At 40.6% G+C, this 21715-nt stretch overlaps 1 protein-coding gene across 3 annotated transcripts in view; it reads right to left on the bottom strand.

The window, feature by feature from the left end:
- Nucleotides 1-21715, bottom strand: part of chl1 (cell adhesion molecule L1 like) — a 95035-nt gene that overhangs the window by 26438 nt on the left and 46882 nt on the right. For all 3 annotated transcript variants that reach the window (XM_020703383.2, XM_023955097.1, XM_023955098.1), the window contains exons 2-12: nt 11764-11946; nt 9564-9581; nt 4173-4281; nt 3882-4072; nt 3556-3678; nt 2164-2334; nt 1957-1980; nt 1759-1870; nt 1499-1680; nt 540-671; nt 65-205 (exon numbers count right to left, since the gene is read on the bottom strand). In XM_020703383.2, coding sequence (XP_020559042.2) covers nt 65-205; nt 540-671; nt 1499-1680; nt 1759-1870; nt 1957-1980; nt 2164-2334; nt 3556-3678; nt 3882-4072; nt 4173-4281; nt 9564-9581; nt 11764-11863 — 1303 coding nt within the window. In that variant the 5' untranslated portion in view covers nt 11864-11946. The remainder of the gene's footprint in view (nt 1-64; nt 206-539; nt 672-1498; nt 1681-1758; nt 1871-1956; nt 1981-2163; nt 2335-3555; nt 3679-3881; nt 4073-4172; nt 4282-9563; nt 9582-11763; nt 11947-21715) is intronic.

The following is a 21715-nucleotide window of genomic DNA, read 5'->3' as shown; positions in this document are numbered from 1 at the left end:
CCATTTCCTCGTGAGACTGGAAGACCGAGGAAGTGGAGCGCAGGCAGGGAGGGCTTTCACTCACTCATGATCATGATGTTTGCGTTGGTCAAAATCTTCCCGTGCTTGTTAGAGGCCTCGCACTGATACACTGCGCTGTCCGACGGTTGGCCGTTTTGTATGATGATGGTGTCGTCAAATATCTTCCTGTTGGCTGACAGGGTCTCTGCAAGGAATGGATGTTTCAGATCAGCGTCACAAAAAGCTCAAGTTTACTTAAAAACCCACTGCTGTCATCTTTTGATCTGTTTTCAAAGCGTTCCCAGTGTTTTAAGTATGATTATGCAACGATCTAATAAGTCTTTTAAACCTGAGATTTAGATTTTTTTGTTTATAACAGCATGTTTCCTTTACAGTTTTCATTTAATTCAAACAAAATGTTGCTCTCAATATTCGGAAAAATATTCAACATTGTTGAGCATTTTGAAACTGTGAGCAACAAACATGTTTAACATTCACAATGAGCAGAAGATCCTTCATTTGTTAGAAGGGGTCCTGACCCTGCAGAGGCACGCCGTTGACACTCCACGTTGTGACGGGCTGGGGGCTCCCGCTGACCGAGCACTTGATGACCACGTCAGCGCCGATCATGCTGAGCTGGCTCTGCGGCTCCACCAGAAACTCTGGAGGCTCTGAGGACACACAGACAGACGGCGGGGCGTCATCGCACACATTTTCCTCACATTCCAGCGGAAACGATGCCGTTTACCATCTGTGGCGAGCCACGCGGGTCAGAGCGACCGCCAGAGGAGCTCAGACCAGAACGGAGAGAGACGGGCTTCAATAGAGACATCTGTGGCTGCAGTCTGCACCGGTTAGAAACCTAGACGCTATTGATGATGGGATATGAGCTTCTGCCAGTGACGCCGGCAGCTTTTACTTATAAACAAACTCCGATCATAACTTTTAAATCAACACGGTGGGCTATTAATTATGATTATGCAGTTTTACGACAAAATCCAAAAACGTGTCGTTTTTTAGGCCATTTTTAGGAGTTCATTAAGAATTTGCACCGGAGTTGTAGGTGGAGCAACTCCGCCCCCTGAGAGCTCTCTGTTTACATGCTCTCCTGCTAGCCTAGTCCCTCGCACGCCCAAGCTCACCTTTACTTACCCGTGTAACAGAAATGGCGGGCAATATTGGAGCTAACCAGCCGTAGAGTTTTGATGCAGATGTCTGCTCAGACCTTAAGAAAAGTTGGAGGGATTTTTCTTTTTTGGTTCTAAATGTTTGCCTCCTTTTTCTTAGCTTCTTTGGAATCATCCAAACATGGAGAGTTTATTTTCCAGACGGAGGTTTTTTTATATCCTCAAATCTTCTTTTATTCCTACATTTGTCCAGTTTCCCTTGTCATTTTTTAGAAACACAACAAATGAACAAATGCGAGGGTTGCACAAAACTAGAGCGTGTTCCACTTCGTGTTTAATAGAGAAGTGGAGATCAGATTCAAGTTTGTTACCTTCAACAGTAACGGTGAAGTAGTGGACCACTTCTCCCAGCGGGTTCTTGGCTTTGCACATGTACTTCCCGCCGACGTCCTGCTCGTCTCCTGGGACAACCAGAACTTTCCCGTGATTCTCCAGTCTAAATTTTTCAGGACGTCCGTGACCCATCTTCTCCCATTCCACTTTTGGAGTTGGACTGAGAAAGATCCAAATATTTTATGCAATATTTCAAAATCTACATTCAAATGTCTCTAATACTACGCCTTTAACTTACATTCCTTCTGCAATGCACTCCAGCTTCAGGTCTTCTCCTTTGACCAGCACTGCTTCTGATCTGACACCAGGGGGCGTCAGAAGAGAGGGTTTCCTCTGCAGGATGGAGTTTGCTGCAACAAAACAACAGGATCAGCCACAAACAGGGAGATCTCCAAACAGATTATGGTCTGACCACGGAAATGCGTCCTGAACTCACCGCCGTCAGGACTCTCACTTTTCCCTGACATGGAGGTGGATGACACACAAACACAGACACACGAAAAAAAAACAAAAAAAAAAAAACAGGCAGTGTGGGTGAATGAAACAGAAAAACGGGACGCCGAGATGCTTTGATGCTCTACGGTGAGCGCGGAACGAGACGTGATCTGAGCTGGCGCTGGAGGCGGATCCAGTCCGTACGTACTCGGGCTGACGACGACGGACATGGCGCTCTTCTGAACGATGGTGCGGATCTTGGGGAAGGCGGCGAAGCAGCAGTAGTCCCTTCTGCTGTCCTTCTCCTCGACGTGAGAGAAGTAGAGGTCGCCGTTCAAGCCCATGGAGACGCGGTCGTCCTGCTCGATGTGCTGCAGGTCTGAGCGCAAGAGAGCGGCGTTTATTTCAGGGAAACAGAAGTTCAATGTTGTAAATTCTCAAAACCTAAAGGTTTTAATGAACTTTACAACTAGAATTCTGGCAGAATTGGTGATATTTCTTTTAGTTTTCTTTCATTTATGTAAACTAAAGTCTCTTAAGATAATATTTTATCCACAAGAGAGGACTAATGACCCTGAGAACTACTTCACAAAATAAGTTTATTTCAAATATGATGCCTCCTACATATATCTAAAGCCCGTGTGTCAAACTGAAGGCCACATCCTGTGATTATATCCGGCCCGTGAGATCATTTTATATTGCTGGTATCAACGTCCGGCGTTATGTAGCGCTGGTAAAAGATTGATTACTGATCAGGGAGGCAGGTGAGCCAGTGCCTCACCTATACATGCTTACAATCATGAGCCACGTATGATAAAAGCCTCAAAATCTTGCGTTTCTACGGTTTCAGTGTTGGCTTCCAGGTGAAGCAGCCCTCGAAAAGTCATTTTTGAGTTGATTTATGCAGGAATGATGTTCCTGTCTGTGTTTAGTCATAGTCATGTTTAAAAAGTTCTAAAAAATAAAATAAAAATGTACCTCTAGCGTAAAAATGTTTATCCTGCCCGGCCCCCGACCTAAAGTGTGTTTTACATTTTGGCCCCTTGTGGGATTGAGTTCAACACCCCTGATCTAAAGAGTTGGGACCAAAGGCAGAAAATACCTAAAGTGGGCATTTCCAATGAAAAGTCTATGTAAACGTGTTTGTTGGGCTTCAAAACTCTCAGCTTTCTCCATAGCTACTCAGGTTTCTGTGACTGTTTTGGAGCTCTGCTTACTTACTTACTTACTGTGGCCATTGAACGTGCGTTGCAAGTTAAACCGGTCTAACCTTGACCAATCAGAGACTTGGTCAACTGGGAAGTTTATCCATCTTCTATTCTTCTGTTCGCATTTCACTGTTCAATTTAGCATAAAGTGTTTATCTCCGTTGGCAACTGTATAAAGGACCGAAAACAAAACATTTTTTTGCACTCTGCCCTTTATTTATATATGTCTGAAATGGCTTTTTGAATAAAGTTCAATTTGAAAAATACATAAAAATTGCTTGATTTGACTTAAAGTAGGTATTTTGACTGATCTGTAAAGTTTAAAAGGATGGACTCAAAGTAAAGATGAATTTGTCAAAATACAACCAAACACAGCATGAGGTTTTACTCACACATGGTCATCCAGTAGATCTGCAGGGGGGGGATGCCTTTAGGTGGGTCACACTTAAGGATAAACGGTTGACCTTCGTCCACCTTGAATGGATCAAATCCCTCTTTTGGGAACTTGGGAATTTCTGGGGAGGAAAAACAAAAAACAAAAAAAAGGGTCAGTGCTGCAGCTACTTTGTTCCAGAAGGTGGCAGCAAAGCCATTTCAGAATAAAAGCACAGCAGCCCGGTCCACAGGAACAGAGCTACAGTCTGTCAGGTTTGGTTGAATGGATGTTTTTCAATCACAAAACTGATTCCAGAACCCAGCTGCGCCTCAGGTTACTCACTCGGCACCATGAACCCAATCTCCTGAGAGACTGCAGTCCCCAGCTTGTTGAAGGCGAAGCAGCGGTACGTTCCCTGGTACTCTGTCAGGTTTCCATTATTGGGTATCACAAAGGTCCCAGAATTCTCCTCTTTCCTCAGGAGGGGGTCCAGGGAGGGGTCAAATTCCTGGCCGTTCTTTGTCCACCTGAACCTGAGTAAGAAAAGCTCTTTCAGAAAGGACAGTTTTTTGTGTTGTTGTGGTTTCTTTTTTTTGCTGCTGATAAGCTGCGATCTGTTTGGGGGGGGCTCACTCTGGCTCGGGATTCCCTTTAGCTTCACACGTCACGGCGAAGCTCTCTTCGGGGGGCAGGGCGATGACGGCGCCGGGAGACTGAGCCGTGATGGTGGGCAACTGCTCGACTGGACAACAAATGCACAAAGAGTCGTCACAAACCAGGCCTCACAAGTATTTCACATTTACGCAGGTGACCCAAACCCGCCCAGCCTCTGAGAGTCTAGGACAGGCAAAACATTTTTAGGATTAACGGCTCCTTTAATGTGGAATGAACAAAACCTCTGACATTAGGTGCATGGGTAGCATAAACACATCGGATGCTGCATGTAAACATTTAATGACTTTTCTTTAAGTTCGTTCGTTTTTTTTTTTTTTATCTGCCGTTTTGTTCCAATCATTACCATAAAGAGGAAAAACAAAAAGGCGATTTCTATGCTTTTTTCATTTAAAAAAATCTGAATTTCAAAATAAAAGTTGCCTGTGTTTCTGCCCTGTTTAGCTTTAAAGACTTACTCCGATCAAAAATTGCGTTTTTGGTGTTTTTAACATGTTCTTCTGATGATGATAATAATAATAATGGGTTGGATTTTTCTGCACTTTTCCAGACACTAAACGGTTACAATGTGTGTCCATTAAGATGCTGATGTTGCCACAGCTGCCCTGGGGCAGGCGGACCGGGGCGTGGCTTCAAGGACATGCCTACGACCCCTCTGACCATCACCGGGACATTAGCATGCAATCACACACCTGTGATGGAGAACATGTGCTGGGCGGGCCACAAGCCCCCTGCTCCCCTCCATGTTCTGGCTCTAAACTGTACAGCTGGATAGCTCCAACACTGCTCGCCATTTTTTGTTGCAGCTGTAATGTTTGGGGTTGTGAGGGGCTGTAAGCTAGCAGAAGAGCGTGTGATCACTGCGCTCTCAGCAAAGGGGGGGCCGGGTGGCTCCACGTCAATAGCCCCGCCCTCAACTAAGCTTTAATGATAAAAATAAGAAATGGGAATGATCCTGTTTAAGAACTGATTCACTGTGACGCATGAAATGTTTTTTTTTTTCTCTTATAAACCTGACCTGAGTTTGATAACAGTTTAATTTTGGTCAAAATAAAATATAAGCACACATACAGGAGCTTCACATGCTGTAGTTTGAACTAAAAGTATAGTTGTGTTCATGACTTCCTTTAATCCACAGTGTCATAGTCTGCAAGTCCCAAAACACATCTTTTGTAGAAAACATCCTAAATGACATCACAGAAGCAGGAGATGCAGACTTGTTTGATTCCTTTGAGTTTAACATCCTGAGTCATTCTATGGTTCATTGCCTCACAGCATTCATCATTTACAAAACAAGAGATCCTTTGAAAAATCGGTTTCTCCAACAGAAAAGCTAAAGCGCAAGAGGAGGTCCTTCCTCTGAACAACTCTTGAGAAAGTGCTAATAATCAAAATTCAAGATTATTACATGGATTCAGGACATCAGTTTAACACTTTATTTTGATATTTTTATTGGCAGTTGAATGGATTTTATTGTCTTTTATTGGCATCTTTCTATCCAAAAATGGATTGAAAGCCTTCTATTGCCTTGCAACCCATATTTGTTTTTTTTTGTGTTGAAGTTCCTCTTTTTGTGTTACTGTAGTTTTTCCTCTGCTGGATGAGATGAGTTACCAAAATAAAAGCCTAAAAAAAGGTATCTATCCTTAAAAAAATTAAAATCCCTTTCATTTTTCTTAATATTTCTAAGCTTTGCCGGGCATTGACTCAAGATATGTTGAGGTCATTGACTGTATATGAGAACTGGACGAAGTGAGTGACATCACCCGTAGAAAATTACTGATAGGTCCGAGGTTGACCTGGTGTAAAGGGCAAGGCATGTTCAATTGGCACACGTTTTGCACTAATAGCCGGGAAACAATCATAAAAACTTGCGAAGCGACACGTAAATGTGTTTTCAATTTAAAGGCCCAAAACATGCATCTCCATAGACTTTTCATTGGAAATGGCAGCCTGAAGGTGCATTGTTAGCGGCTGTGTGAATGTAGCTTAAGTCAACATTTCAATGGCAGCCACTTTCACCAATCAGGAGTGGGCTTGTTGGAAGACCACACCCCTATTATTTGAAAGCGGGGTACACAAATGCTCGGCGTGGAGGCACGGCATACTTTTGTTGAAACATCTGATTGGCCTGTTTATAACTTGAAAAAGTTGCCCTACAGAAAAAAGATGAAAATACCTAAAATTTAAAAAAAAAAGTAGCAGAGCAAGAATGTTTATTCTGACAAATACAATGACAGAGTAATAGCTGTTTATTTCTGACAAAAAGTCAGAAATTGGATTTTGGCTTAATGCATCCAGCATTTGGGAGGGGGAGGAGTCACTCCTTCCAGTTCTCATATCCACCTAATGGTTCAGGGTTTTCAATGTTCTGGTCTAAGTTTAGATATAATGATTTAAATGTTTTGTTTCAAGGAGTTTTTTTACATCATGATCATCACACTGTTGCAGAATAGTTCTGCTCATCAGAACACCTCTGGGAAAATGACCCTCAGCGTCAAACAGGACCAGTGAGATCGTCAGGTTTAGAACAACTCATGCTGCATGTGTGACGCTGAAAAAGTGAAAGACGGATAAACAAAGACAGCTGAAAGTCTGGGTGGGCGTTCTGAAGACACCGTTTAACGTCTCGGTTCACGTGAACTCTGCGTGACCGTGACGGTTGTGACACCGTAGAGAATCTGTTCCCTGGACGCTCTTCATCTCAGAGGTGGAACGCATTTTAGAGACAGCTCGGTGAAAAAAACAAAGTGGCATTCTCGCAAGTTTTTCTCGTCAACTGTTGCGGGGGTTGAGAGCTGGCAGTGGATTGGGTGTGGCTAATTACAGCAGTTCACTGGAATCCTTTAATTGATTCTTCAGAGAGGAGTTGGCTGCGCAGACGTCACCAAAGATGAAAAGTCTTGTCTGCGTTTTTGGTTAATTAATTCAAGATTTTACCTGGAAGAGTTGATGAAACTGAGATCTAATTAACCCCCGTGAAGAATGTTGTTTGATGCCGTCCTCCTGAGAGATGAGGAGCTTCTGATCATTAAAAGCGTGAAAAAGCTTAAATTGTGCGAGCTCTGACAGAAACGACGTTTCAGAATAAAAGTTTTTCGGATTAAAAAGAGTTGCTGCTCAGAATATCCCAGTTTAGTCGTGAATTTTTAAAGTCAACACCAACGTGTGTGTCTCACAGTAAAATCAAACAGAAACTAGGGTTTTAGAGAAGAATTAAAACATCTGAAGAATCTCTCTAATAATGTTTGATGTCCATTTTTTTTCAAAAATACTAAAACTCCAGACCTACTTCTAAAAAAAAATCTATTTATCAGCGTTTACCTCCTTATTTAATCTAAAAAGTTTTAAGAGAAATTCAACTTTTTTGTGTATTTTCTTTCCATGTCGAGAGGACATGACGTCTAGTCAGACAGTGATGGTGTACCACATGGTTCTGTATTTGGCCCCCAAACCTTTTTTGTTTTTAACAGTCAACATACTCCAGGAGCAAATGATATTACATACTGCAAAAAGATATAAAAGTTAGGGTTTTTATTTAGAAATGTGAACTGAAAATGAGTTCATCACATCCTTGTTTGGTATCAACTCAGTTTTAACTTATTAAATCTAACCAGGAGATTCTATTTAGTTTTTGAAACTACATATATGACTTAACTGAATAAATATCTGGAAGATTTAAAGATTAAAGTCTTTAGCTAGATTTAGATTAGGCTAAAGTGTTTGTTTTTTCATTTTAATTTGACATCCCCTAAAAATGAATTTATTTATGTATCCACTTGTTTTTCACCAGAATTTAACTGCACATTACGGAAATGTTAAAGTCGTCAAACATCAGTCCTTCCTTCTAATATATTATTTTGTTTATGAATCCTTCCTGTTTGTAGCTTTGACAACAGGAAAGTGTCGGTAAAGATTCTCATTTTTAAATTAAAAATAATTGTTTTTGTATAGATGGGGAAAAAAAGACTCGATTATGTTCTAAAACATTGACTTTGTTTTAAATCCAGTCAACAATTTAAATATAAAATATAAGGAATGTGAAATAAAAAGTATTAGAAAATTGATTATTGAATTGATCAACAATGTGACATCATATGACTCTCTCCTAGCATGGCAGAGAAGCCGTACTGGATTCTGGAGTCTGGAAAATGTTCATCTTAAGTGTTTTTCAGGGTTTCCACTGAAAGGCTAAACAACAAAGGCAGGTGTTGCAACATGTCAGTGACATACTGCTGTCAGTTTAGATTAAAAGACTGAAAGTGTTCTGGCTTTTTTTTTTTTTGAGGTGTTGCTGTGTCTTTATTTACCATCTACTGTAACTGTAGTCAGCAAAACCTTGAGGATAGAAAAACTGTGGACACCATTTTCAGGATTTGTTGTTAAATGATCCAAAATAAAAGTGATAGTTATGTTTTCTTCACTGCTGAGGTTACCCAGGAAGTTGACAAAAAACCTGACCATGATATTGTTTAAAATGACAAATATCTTTTCTTTCTTTCAAAATTTTTGTTTTTATCTGTTATGTTTTGTTGAATTTGAATTCTTGTTCTAAAAGGTAAAAATGATTTTGATTAAATAAATATTATTTTAATTTTCTACATCCAGACAATACACACAAAGCTATTTAAACAGAGTATAATAATTAGTAAGAATCGTAGTTTGATCTGTGAATAGTTGGTTTTAATAAGTGAACCGAATTGGATCCCCATTTGAGTAGCAACAACCCTTTGAATTTCACCCAAAACTCCTGTTGTAAGATCCTTATTATGTATTTTTTATCCATTGGCTTGATTGGACAATAACTGGAATGACTGGAATAAAACAATCTGAACTGATCTTATTACCTGTGTTGATTGTAATTTCACTGAATCCTTGTAAACTAGATGTAAAAAGACAATGTTATGGCCAGTTCGCCACCGTTATACGTGATGAGTCATGTTAAACAGAATGATTGGGAATGAAGACAAAGCAAAGGTGATGTTTCAACCTATCTGAAGATGGAGTTGTTACAGATCATTGACTGTATATAAGAACTGGACTGAGTGAGTGTGATTTCATCCATAGAAAATGGCTTACTTGCTGCTTTCATGAAATATAGTCAATTCAGTCGCCATTTTTATGTGATATGGATGCTGCCATGTTGGCGCCAGAAGACGTCAGTAAGTAGTGATTGGTCTAAGTCTACGTTTCTATGGCAACTGCTCTCGCCAGTTAGGAGTGAGCTTTTTGGAGTCGCTCCAGTTCCTGTATACAGCCAATGTTACTGATGAAGATCAAGACAGCTGGTTCTGCTGAGTCTGGTGAACAGTTTTAGCTAAAAACAAAACACCACTGGTGACGTGAACTTACTGTTTGCGTGAGTTAAAACTACAAAATCCACAGCAGCAGCAAAAAGGGGGAAAAAACAAAAGAAAACAAACATTCAGTAGAGGGAAAACTCATCATGTCACAAAATATTCTCCAGAAAACCTAAAAGAATTAAAAACATTAGACAGAATAAAATCATTTTTGACAGCGAAGCCTCTAAAGTAGCTGCGTCTGAAGAAAAGCTGTTTCTTTTTCTCCTTATCAAACCCTGAGAGAAATTTCTGAATAATTTAGAGGTTTTAGACGCGTTTCCAAGGAAACTGGGATCCAACATACAGATTCCAGACAAAAAGAAATAAAACCCAAACTCAAAGGCGATAATGGCTGTAAATATGTTCAATTCACACACTGACAGAGGACGGCTTTGTGGTGGATTCATGTCTCTTTGCAGTATAGATTACATTACAGACTATTTTTGCAATAAACCAACTAAAACAGAGCAACAGCTTAAATATTTCACTCCTTTAACTGCCTTTTCTTCTTCAAGCAAACATCACGATGTTTGAGGTCCTCAGGCGCTTTAATATTCACACAACAGACGTCAAGTTAGACCCAAAAATCTCCTCAGAAGACAGTTTTTCTTTTTTTTATCAGCTTAAACCTAAAACATTTCGTGACATTTTTTCTTTTTTTCTTTTTCGATCTGAGACTTTCTAAAGCAGATCAATCAAGCAAATCAGATAACCAGCAGTTTGGGGAAGGAGCTTTTCTTTTCTCATCCTCGGTTGTCCATCGTTATTATTTGATACTGCTCTACATAATTGAATATGAAGATGCAGGCTGCAAATGATTAATATTCCTTTCAGAAATGGGAAGCAAAAGTCAAACTATTTACTTGATGGTATCTTTTTTTCGCTTAAGCCCAATTTTGTATTTCTTCTTTGGGTAACAGACGGTAGAAAAGACTTTCAGTTCAATACTCAGATTAGTGATTTGACTTTTACTTGAAGACCCACTCCGATGATATTTTGACCTCTTTTAAAAGCATTATCAGTGGTCTTCTGAGTACCGTATTATGAAAGTCGCTCTTTTGTTTGGTGTTTTTGTCAATGCATTAACGTAACAGACTGTTTTTTAAGTGTTCCTAGCATTGTTGGGAGTTAGGGTAGTCCCAGTAATGTTTGTTTTAGTATTATTACTCTGTTTTTCTGCATTGCAAACAAGTTACAGGTATTGTAAATACACTACCCTTGGCTAGGACATCATTTCTGCAGGGCGACAGTAGAAATTTACATCCAAATTGTGGACGGAACTATTAGAGCGGAGCAATCCTGCTCCCTCTCTCCCTCCCCATTGCTGAGAGCTCTCTGTTTACACTCCTTCCCACTAGCTTACAGCCCCTCACACGCCCACCCCAACTGTTTTGTTACTGGTGCAACAAAATGGCGAGCAATATTGGAGCTATCCAGCCGTATAGCTTTGAGCCAGACGCCAGCTCGGACGAGGAAAACAAAGACGTACATGGATTATTTGTCTACAAGAGGCTGCTTTACTGTAGAATGGGACGGAGCGAGGGACTTGTGGCTCGCCCAGCGTATTTTTTATGACAAATAAACTCTTTTTCAAACAATTTATTCATCTGCTCCTGATTTACAACAATTTAAATAAACAAACAAAAATGCAATTTTGAGCCTAATTTTCTTAATGTCTGTCCTCCATCACCAGAGGAACATGTTAAAAGCACCATTTTCATTAGAATGGGTCTTCAAGCTTATATAGACTTTAAAATAAACGTTTTTACTTGATTTTCTCTTGAACAATATTCCTTTAGCTTAACAGACTTATATCTCAGCAGAACTTTATACCACCTCTTCATGTTATTGCAATGCTACAAAGCATTTTTGTCTACATTTTTGTTGAACTGTCTTGTTTTATGTGTTGCAGAACGTAACAGTAAACTTTTTAATGGGCTAGAGTTAAAGAAGAAAAAAAAAGACTTTAAAAAAAATAAAACGATTGATAAATAAATACATTTAACTCAAAATTATTTTGATTTTTTCCTGTTGGTAAAATTCTTTTATGTCTACAAAGAAAATATTGCCATTTTTGGAGTAAAAATATTAGTGTATATTAACTAAATGTCCCCCAGTAAGTTTTTTTGTCACACAAATTTAGATTTTCTGCATCTGTAAGCCGTCTTCCTGTGCCTGCTTGGAAACATGAGAGCGGCCGCTGCACTGACCTTCCAGTGGGATGTCCATCGCTGCAGCTGAAGGAAAGGCAAAAAAACAGTTGACAGCAGTCAACAGTGCCACAAATCCTGAGCCTCTTTGCTGTGTCATGATGGATTTTGGACGTTCTCAGTAAACAGGTGCCTTCCTCCGTGTCCTCAGTTCATTTCTCTGTTGGGCTGCAGATCCCGTACCTGTGGAGGAAACAGATGGAGGCTCCCATGAATCCGCCCACGCGCCAGCAGACCGAAAGACGAACCCCAAACACGACAAATCCCCCGTGACTCCCAGCCTGACAGCTCCGTGCTCAGCCAGGCGGCATCACACACACACAGTCAATGGAGCCTGCTTGGTTTATAAAGGTTATATTCTCGTTAAACCCCAAACCTTTCTCACGAAGCCTCAAAAATGTTGGTTTGAAGTTTAAAAACAATCACAGATTAAACGATCAGGAACCCTGCAGGAACACAACTTCTGTAACTGAAGCACAAGAGGAAATGAGAAAAACATTCAAAAAAGGACCAAAAGAAGCTCAAAAAATGCATCAAAAAGGAAATGAAAAAGGAAACGAGTTACCATGGAGCTCAGCTAAGAACAGAGTTTTAGTCCATTGTCAGCTGCAGACTTTATTATCAACACACGGTATTGTTCAATCTCTGTTTTTGTATATGAATAACAAACCAAAGAAGTCTTTGAGGAGAAGTGACCCTGAGGAAATCCATCAGTCAGCATCTGATGAACAGACATGAGATCCAACCAGCAAAGCACATGGACAACCCAACAAGTAGATCTAGAAACTATTTGAAAAAATAACAATGTTATGTTTGTTGTGTTGTCTTTTTCCTATTTTATCAATCAGATGTGACAATACAATTAATAGTGAAATAAACCCATTTGTGTTTAAAGAACTGGATTATTGAACATTTGTATGACTTGCTATAGTTTGGTGATTCGGTATTTGATTATGATTGGCCCGTTTTCAAACTTGCGTCACATAGAAGGCGCACCGATTTATGAGGCAGAATAAAGGAAAGAAATGAATCAGAGATAAGTTCATCAATCAGTCAGACTTCATTACCAGGTTCACTGTAACTCTAGAACTACACGTTAGCAACGTTAGAGGAAGCATATTTACAATACCTGGAACTCCCAACCCTCTTTGCAAGACGTAAATAAACCGACTCATACCGCTCAGACAAACGTTACTGACTACACTGACACAGACCGCTACACGTTAGCCTCAACCCCGTCAAGATGCAGCCGGTCCTCTCCAAAGCCCGCATCATGTGACTTTACACAACATTGATCGTCTGCTTCAGACGTGGCATGGATGGCCTGATGCAAGTGCACTCAAACATGACTAGAATGTCTGGTCCAAAGACAGCGCCCTAAAAAAAAGGTCAAAGGCCATGTCCTTTTATAGCTCAATGTGACAATAGTTTCACTAAGGGTGAAAAGCAACCTTCTGCAGATGCATTCAAAAGCCGTTGCCGTTGCCAGGGCAACAGGATGTGGTGGGTCAAGTAATTGTCCTAGTTTGGGTAAAACTTTGAATGTATTCCGTGGATTAAATGCGTTTGTTGCGGCAAATTAAACCACATATTACAAAACAACAACAATAACCTTCCTAATGTGCATTTCTAATGAAGCTGAATAGATTTTGGTTTGGTTTTAAAAATTACACAATAACCATCAAAGTGGGTCTGCACATTCCTGATAAAAGCAACCGGGAAAAAAGCATTAAAAACACATTTTCTTTTATTACCACCAACAGGTTTATGAGCAAAAAGTCATAAAACTTACAGATTTGGGAGCTCGAGGGAGCAGCATTGAGGCCGCTGAAAGTATTCCCAGTTTTAGGACTTGGGTCTGGAACGTAATGAGCTGAGAGCTTGGGAGGGAAAGGAGCAGTATGTGGGGACGGACTGGAAAGCCGGTGGGGCTGCTAGTTCATTAGTCGTCGGTGACCCAGCCTAGCAGGTCACAAAGGAGTAATTAGTTCAACAGCTAACATGGTCGGTAAGAGGGACGCAGAGGAATAAAGCCCAGAAAGGAAAGGTTTGGAGATGTAAGTGCTTTCAGGTCTGCAGGGACTGCTGAGATGCATGTAAAACACCAGAGTTTGGTAGAACCACAAGTATGTAACTGCGCTTACTGTAGTGTTTTTGGGGAATCCAATTAGTGTCAACGAGTTTGCGTGTGTGTGTGTGTGTGTGTGTGTGTGTGTGTGTGTGTGTGTGTGTGCGGTATTCAGTAGAAAATAACTGCCTTTTAGAGTCCACTCTTTTCTAATCTTCTTGTTGTTGGACAGAAACACAGAGGTCAGGCTACTCTTCACACCGACTCCCCCACCTCCCCATAACTGTCTGCTTTCATGTGAACTATTTTTAATGCTAAACTTCCAAAGGAGCGCCTCAGGCTCATCTCGCTTCCAGAATTTTCCCAGAAAAAGGTGATTTATCGCTGCGAAAACGGATTCAAATGAAAAAGCGGCGTCTGCAAATTAATTGCTTTGTGCTTTATTGGCTCCTTAAGAACAAAAGGGGGAGGTGGGGAGGGGGTCCCAACTCTTACATGGGAGTGTTTCTCATTATCCCTGTTGCCCCGGCCAAAAGTCCTGTTACCTTCTTAACACCAAATGTAATCCGGTGGATTAAAGGGGTTTAAACTGTGTTTAATCGTTCCCCGTCTGATTGTTTTCTAAAGCTTAAACATTTATTGGGGAACGACGAAACCATCTGTTGGGGGTGGGGGGCTCTGGGAGCTGAACTGCAGATATAATGTCAGCGTTCAACTCAGAGGGCATGGTGCATGTATTGTCTTTTTGCAAAAAGACAGATTTACAGACTGCAGGCTGTTCCTCGTCTTGGGCTTTTTGAGGAACCATCACAGAGATTGATGGAGAAAGACGGTGACGTTTGAGCCCCGGCCTGATTCTGCCAAAGCCTGGCGGGGGGGGGGGGGGGGGGGGGGACTTATCTGAATGAATAGCTTTTATTGTCACATGTACAGCTTTTACACTGACATACGAGATGACCGCTCACCGCTTTTTTTTATTTCTTTTTGAACTTTATTCCACCTGACAAAACTGCATGATTGATTGGAAACCTTACCAAGAAAAAAATGAGAGAACAATTAAAACGGGAGTTTCTACACTAAATTTAGCCATAAATCTTTTTTTTTCTTTAAGAGAAGGAATTATCCAGAAGAACAGAAAACAGACAAAAAAGGTAATAAAAGAGACGAGGGGGAAAAACACAAAGGTCTGTCACTACAGCAGCCAAAACCTGACAAACAGACACTAACAGGTGCTGTGTTCCTTGTCTATTTTACAGTTCACCTTTCCCAGTCTTATTGATTGCGAAGGTTTTTCAGTGAAATTTTGAATGTTTATTTATTTATTTTTTACAGCCCACTGCATGCTGCGTCCTGATTGGCTGTCAATCAATCTCCTCAATGTCGTGTCTCTCCTGCATAGAATCTGTTCAGTTTGCTCAATCGTCAGAAATCTTTGTGATCAGATTTTTGTTTTCAGTCTATAATACTGGACATATAGTTCTATGAAGGTTTGACCTTTGAGAGTTTAAACAAGAGAAAAGTGTCTACAAAGTGTGTAGTGAGGAGTTTTACAGCCTTAAAACATCGGTAATCCTACTTTGTGGATTTCACCTATTGCGTGTTATTTTTAGAACGTAACCCCCACGATAGAAATAGAAATATAGTTATTGTCATTGTACATGTACAACGAAATCACAGTGCAATTTTTCCGGTGGAATAAAAAAAAAGTCAAATAAAAAACTAAAACTGCGAAATAAGACAATATAAGATAAAATCTAAAAAATATACAAAAATATAAAAAGGAGGTTACACCTTCTCTAGCTATTGCACGCTTCCCTAATAAATTAACTTTACTTAGCAGCGTTTAAGGCCACGATGGCTCTCGGATAGAAGCTGTTTTTTAATCTGTTTGTTCTTGTTTTGATTGTCCTTTATCTTCTGCCTGAAGGCAGCAGTTCAAACGGAGAATGTCCGGGGTGTGATTGATCCAGCAGAATGTTCTGAGCCTTTTTTAGGCGGCGGGAACTGTACAGTTCTTCCAGGGATGGGAGAGGGACAAAGGACAAAGGACTACAGGATTGACTCCAACTAGAATCAACTTTAAACTAAAACTGTCAACAAGTTAGACTGCAAGAACTTTGTACAGACAATAAAAGAGCAGAAAAGAACGTAAATGACGGGGAATCGTTCCACCATAACAGGATTTTGTTTTTGTCCATTTCATAAAATGAAAACAATTTTGAGCTCAATTTTTTATGTCCTCCATAATAAGAAAAAATGTTTAAAAAAAAAACAACAACATGAGTTTCATTGGAGTGGGTCGTTGAGAAGAGCTGCGGCCAAAAATTACGACCAAAAAAGAAAAATCATCAGAACGTAGAGTTGCCGGTGAGTCTACCACACCAGCCGGTTTCATGAAGGTGCATCCAGCCGCGTGCAAGCAGGAAGCAGCGGGAAGGGCTTCTACTTCTGTTGTTTTTAATATTATTATTTACCAGCGCTTGTCGACGTGTGTGACGAGTGGGACGAGGCTCAGTGTGAAATGCTGTAGTGGTGTTAAGCCCACAAGTCTTCTTTAGCAATTGGTTATTTCACCTTAGTGATCACGTTTACAACGGTTGGCATTTTAGTGTTACGAAAAAGACGTGAACTACACGTGCAACTGACCCGGGCAATCAATGAACACCCGTTTTTTCCTGTAGAGCCTGTGACTGGACTTAAAAACGTGCGTCGCGACGCATGACTGCGAGAGTTCTGGATGTGAAAGCCCAAAGTTCTGGTTGACGGATGTTTGCATAAACCTTTCATTGAAAGTGGTCGCTTGAACGCAAGTGGAGGCGGCCGGTGTGGAGGCGCCTTGAAAGCTGAAGCTCGGAATCACAACGATGAAACGGTGAGAAAATGGTTTTTCTTTTGTTGAGAAATAAATTAAAAAAACAAATATGAAGAGTTGATATTTTGACACTGAAAATCATTTGTTTTTCGGACAAACACCACTCTTTGCTCAGCTACTGAGCTACACTCGATGCTGCAGATTATTGTCAGTTTAAATAACAAACAACAGAAACAACAAAGAAGCCGTCAAAGTTCTTCTTGCTGCTGACTGAAACTCTGGAGTCTGAGGGGGTTCATTCTTCCTGCTTCAGGAGATTTTCGTTTGTGTTTTCCTTTCCGCTTGGCACGGCGGTTCGGCTTACATAACCGCGCACACACATCACCTTTTGCTTTTTCATGTCAGACGTTTGGAGCAGAGCAGCTTCAACTCCAAAAATGGGCAGCTGCAGCAGCAGTGTTTATCTCCTCCATGCTGGAAAACCACTGAACTGTCAGATGATGTGAGGTTCTTCATCTCTTCCCGAGTGTGATTCTCAAAATACCAGAGAACCTCATGGAGTGAGCTTTTCTCCAGAAGTTTTACAGCTGTTTGCTGAGATTTACTTTACTCTGTTGCCTTTTGTGACTGATTCTCAGAGGCGCCATTTCCTATTTTTTTAAACAAACCTTAAGTTATTTCACCTGCATAATGTTGCGTTTCAACCAATCGTTGCAAACACAAGTTACTTTCTGATGGAAAGTAACTTGTAACAGGCCGTTACAAACTCTGTGATAGAACAGATAATAGGAAACCAATACTGGACCAGATTTTTACCAAGCACTGAGCCGCTGTCGTCACCACCACCACCCCGTTAAATTTGCGCCCCGGACAATTGCCCGACTTGTCTTTCAATACCCTATTTTCATTGACAGTTGTGCGGTGGAATACATGGAAAATTAGGCAAAACATATGAAAAAAAAATATGGTACTTCACGAATTTCGTTGTGCTATCTTAGATGACCCCACCCTCCCATTGATGTGTTCTCCCTACCATGACAAAGGTGGATAAAGGTGGAAAGATTTCATGTAATCCATGGACACCAGTGAAGATCACAAATCATTGAAGAAAAAAGGGTTCAGCGCACTGTCTAGTGGGTCTAAATGACCCAACTCCCAATGTTAATGCAAGCTTTTTTCCTTTTAACGTAACTCCTGCGAAAAACAAGAAACCACTGCAACTTTTTAGCAGGCCGTAAAGTTTAAGAAACACAAAATGTTCTCCTTCATCAGTGTTTAAAACCCTTTATCTAATCTATAACCATGTCTAGATTTTTTTGAGGCCTATTATATCAACTTCTAAATGCTACAGTTGACATGAAAGATCAGGCAATAAAGGACCAGTTGAGTTCCTGAAATCAAAGCCACTTAGCAGTCAGTTGAGCTTCCACCCTCCCCTGTCCTGAACGCTCAGCCATTCAAAGTTCACTACAGTTTTGCTGTTCACTTGGCACCATCTGCTCCTCTCCCACACAAAGACAAAGGGCGGAGACATGCGCGCCTACTGTAGTTTAATGTGCACGCCTCTAACAGGATTAAGCAGATCCTTGTCTTGTCAGGCTGGATTAAAATATTTCCTTTACTAAAGACCTGCGACATGAAGATGGCGGCTCCACCCCTCCGCCGCCTTCACAGCTCTCTCTCATTGACTTCCATTAGAGCAGAACAATTAAAACACCACCGAGCCGATTAACTCCATTTACTCACTGGCTCCCGTGTTTTCTGTTTGTAACAAGTGCACCTCTTTTTTTTTTTCAGGAAATCGCTTGAAGCTTTTAGAATTTAGTTTCTGTTGACTTTGAAGCTAATCATGTTTTGACCTTTCAAATGAGTATTTTCCAAAAGGGTTCCATTCTTTTTCATCTATTATTAAAACATTAGAGGCATTGAGAGATGTAAAGTGGGTCGTCATATTTCACATATTTTGCTTGTCTGGCTCCAATTTGATTTCATTGACTCATGACGGCATAAATATTTCAGGAGACTGAAGAAATTGTTGGATGTATGAGGGAATGAGCAGGGATGCAGGTGGGCGAAGCTGAAGGCGCAGGAGTAAAGAGAGGCTGGGAGGGGCGAGGAAGCGGACGTAGATGGAGAGGCATGGCTCACAGGGCTCAGGCTTCGTGACCCCTTTGTTCTCAATGAAGTGAAGATGAAGAACCTTCACGACCCTGCATGAACTCTCCGCACTACAGGGATAACTGCACACCCATAAAACCTTCAGCAACCTACACAGATTTATGTTGGGTAGACAACAAAAATTTTCTATTATGTCATTCCCAATATGCAATTTTCAATTCAATTCAATTCAAATGTATTTATACAGCCCAATTATACAACAATAGCTGTCTCAATGGGCTTCATACCGGAAACTGTAAAAGAAAAGAAAATCATTCATAAAATACAATAGATAACAGACTAAGCTAAACTGGGCATCCCTGACTTTAGACCCTCCTTCTCGAATTTTCAATCATGTATTGAAGTTTCTGTTCCAAAAATGCCAACTGTCATTTCATTCATTCATTATTTAATAAATGTTTGTGTCATCAAACAGCTAGAATTGACAGACTCAACTCTTTTTCGCCGTTCCAACACTTTTTCGCCGTTCTTCCTGAGAAACACGGGGCCGTTCCCTTCTCCGCCATAGGGCCTCCTCTAGATTGAGCGTGCCCATGGCGTTTCACTAGAAAGTCGTCTGGGAGACATTTGCCAGATGTTCAAACGAGCGACAAATACCTCTTTGGGATGCTTGAGTTTTTCATTTTACATATAAATTTACACTTCAACTACAACTCAGAGCATGTGGCCATAGGTGACAGTAAACCTACCAAACAAACGTGTGAACAGAATGCAGAGATCCTGAAAGTTTTCCACCAAATGACTAATCAGAATCAGAATCAGAAATACTTTATTGATCCCACACAGAAATTTGGCTTAGTCAACACAGCCCTTACGGCTAGATGCAGCCAAAAAAATGTGTTAACTTGTACAGGGTGCGGAGGTGGTCAGTGAGAAAAAAACGTTCATGTATTTTTCTTTTCTTTTACAGGCAAGCTGCGAGCAACAGGTGATACCGAACACTTGTACAAGACGAGTAAAAGTAAGGGTGAAGTATGTAACACATAGGTGTGTATTACACTTTTTTATGTTTTTCGACCTCCACGAATCCTGTGGATTGCGCAAGGGACCCTCGAGTGCTGTTCACGTGATAAATGCAAGCTCCTTTTGTGTCCTGTACAGGTTTGCCCTTTTATATTGCCCACAGATAGCCTATATGTGGCTGCAAGGACTTGTTATGACTAATGCTTTACAAACAACCAGAACTAGAGTGTGGCCTTAGGGCACTGTGCAAGTAAGATATAAGATGCGGCACCTCCTCTCTATGACCCTCCACAATCCCGGACAACCCAAAAACCTGCAGCTTCGGGACAGGTCAACCCCATACAGGCCCATGTGAGTATCGCTTAACTCAATGAGGGCAATGGCCTCAGACTTGAAGTAGGTTATTCTAAAAGCTACTGCTTCATTCTCATCTAAATGAGAAGGAGAAGCTCGACTCATTTTAATTGGCGAGTATGGTCACCTAGACAGTCACATTTGTGGGAAGTCAGGACACAATGCTACAGCCATAGAATAAAAGTTCCACATGACGTTTGATAGAACAGATTCCGCTACATGTCCTGTATGACTGAAAACAGCACAAAGTATAATCATTCCCTTTAAGTTTAGTCTATTAATGGTATTATCTATTTATTCAGAGAGAATATCATTGTGACTCAATCATGCATGAAATCAGAGAACTAAAGACTAGCATGATCAATCTGATTTATCACACTAAATATGCAAGCATGACCAATGACAACATCATCCGTCATGGAGTACTGGATAATTTCATTGATACAAAGATTTAACTGTCCGTAATCATATTCATCAAGTCCAAACAGGAAAAATATTGTTCAATAGGCGTGGCTTCCACCTCATAAACATGTAGTTTGTTGATTCTATAGCTCCTATAGTTTCTCTTTTAATACTGGCTGGATTTTGACAAATATGTGACGCAACAGAACTCTAGCAGTTGGAAAAAAAAAGTGTTTGCTTGAGCAACAAGTTATCAACAAGTTGTCCAGTGGTCACCAGAAAACTGATGTGATTCCAGCAACGTCTGATCCAACCCTTAAACAGAAAGTTGGATTGACGGTTTTAGTTGAGGACAACTGGTGATGGCAATTAAATGGCAATTTTGCTCATATTTTACCTTAAAAGTCCCACTCCAATCATATTTTGGTTTATTTTCAAAGCTTTCCCAGTGTTTTTTTTTAAACTATGATTATGTTCTTTTTTTTCATAGTTTGTGCAGAGCGGCAGGAGTTCATCAGAAACTTGCCATGAAATTATGGGCGGGACTGTTGGCGAAGAAGAAAGCCGCCACTGAGATCCATCCAATCGACCCCTTTATACCCTCTCCCACTAGCTTAGAGACCCTCACAACCCCAAGCCAACATTAGCGTTGCAACAAAAACTAGAGCAATATTGGAGCTATCCAGATGTAGAGATTTGAGCCAGATGGCAGCCCAGGCTAGGGAAACAAAGACGTTCATGAATCCATTTGTCTGCTAGTGGATGCATCAGAATGGAGTGGAGCTGGGAGACTTTGGCCCGCCCATTACAGATGATGCTTTTTTAGACAAAATCTTTTCATCCTGATTTGTCATGATCTGAATAAAAAAAAATTAGCAACGCAATTTTAAGCTTAAATTCTTTTAGGTATGTTATCCATGAGAAAAATGCTCAGACGATGCTCTAAAGGACATTAAAACACCAAAAACAATGTTTATTGGAGTGGTTCTGTAACATATAATCATTTTTATACAGTAACAATAACTGTAATTTGGCATGCTAACTGCTATAGCCTGCAGTGATTTCTTCTTTAGAGGCACAGCAACAAAGCTGAACAGTCAGCGTTTGGCGCCAAGGGTGCAAAAGAACATAAGCACGGCTTTATCTTCTTCTGAAAGCTTTCTGTTTTCATTTCA

This window comes from Oryzias latipes, chromosome 5 (genome assembly GCF_002234675.1).
Source record: "Oryzias latipes chromosome 5, ASM223467v1".
Classification (NCBI taxonomy): domain Eukaryota; kingdom Metazoa; phylum Chordata; class Actinopteri; order Beloniformes; family Adrianichthyidae; genus Oryzias; species Oryzias latipes.
The sequence above is the reverse complement of the archived record's forward strand: the minus strand, read 5'-3'. Positions and strand labels throughout refer to the sequence as shown.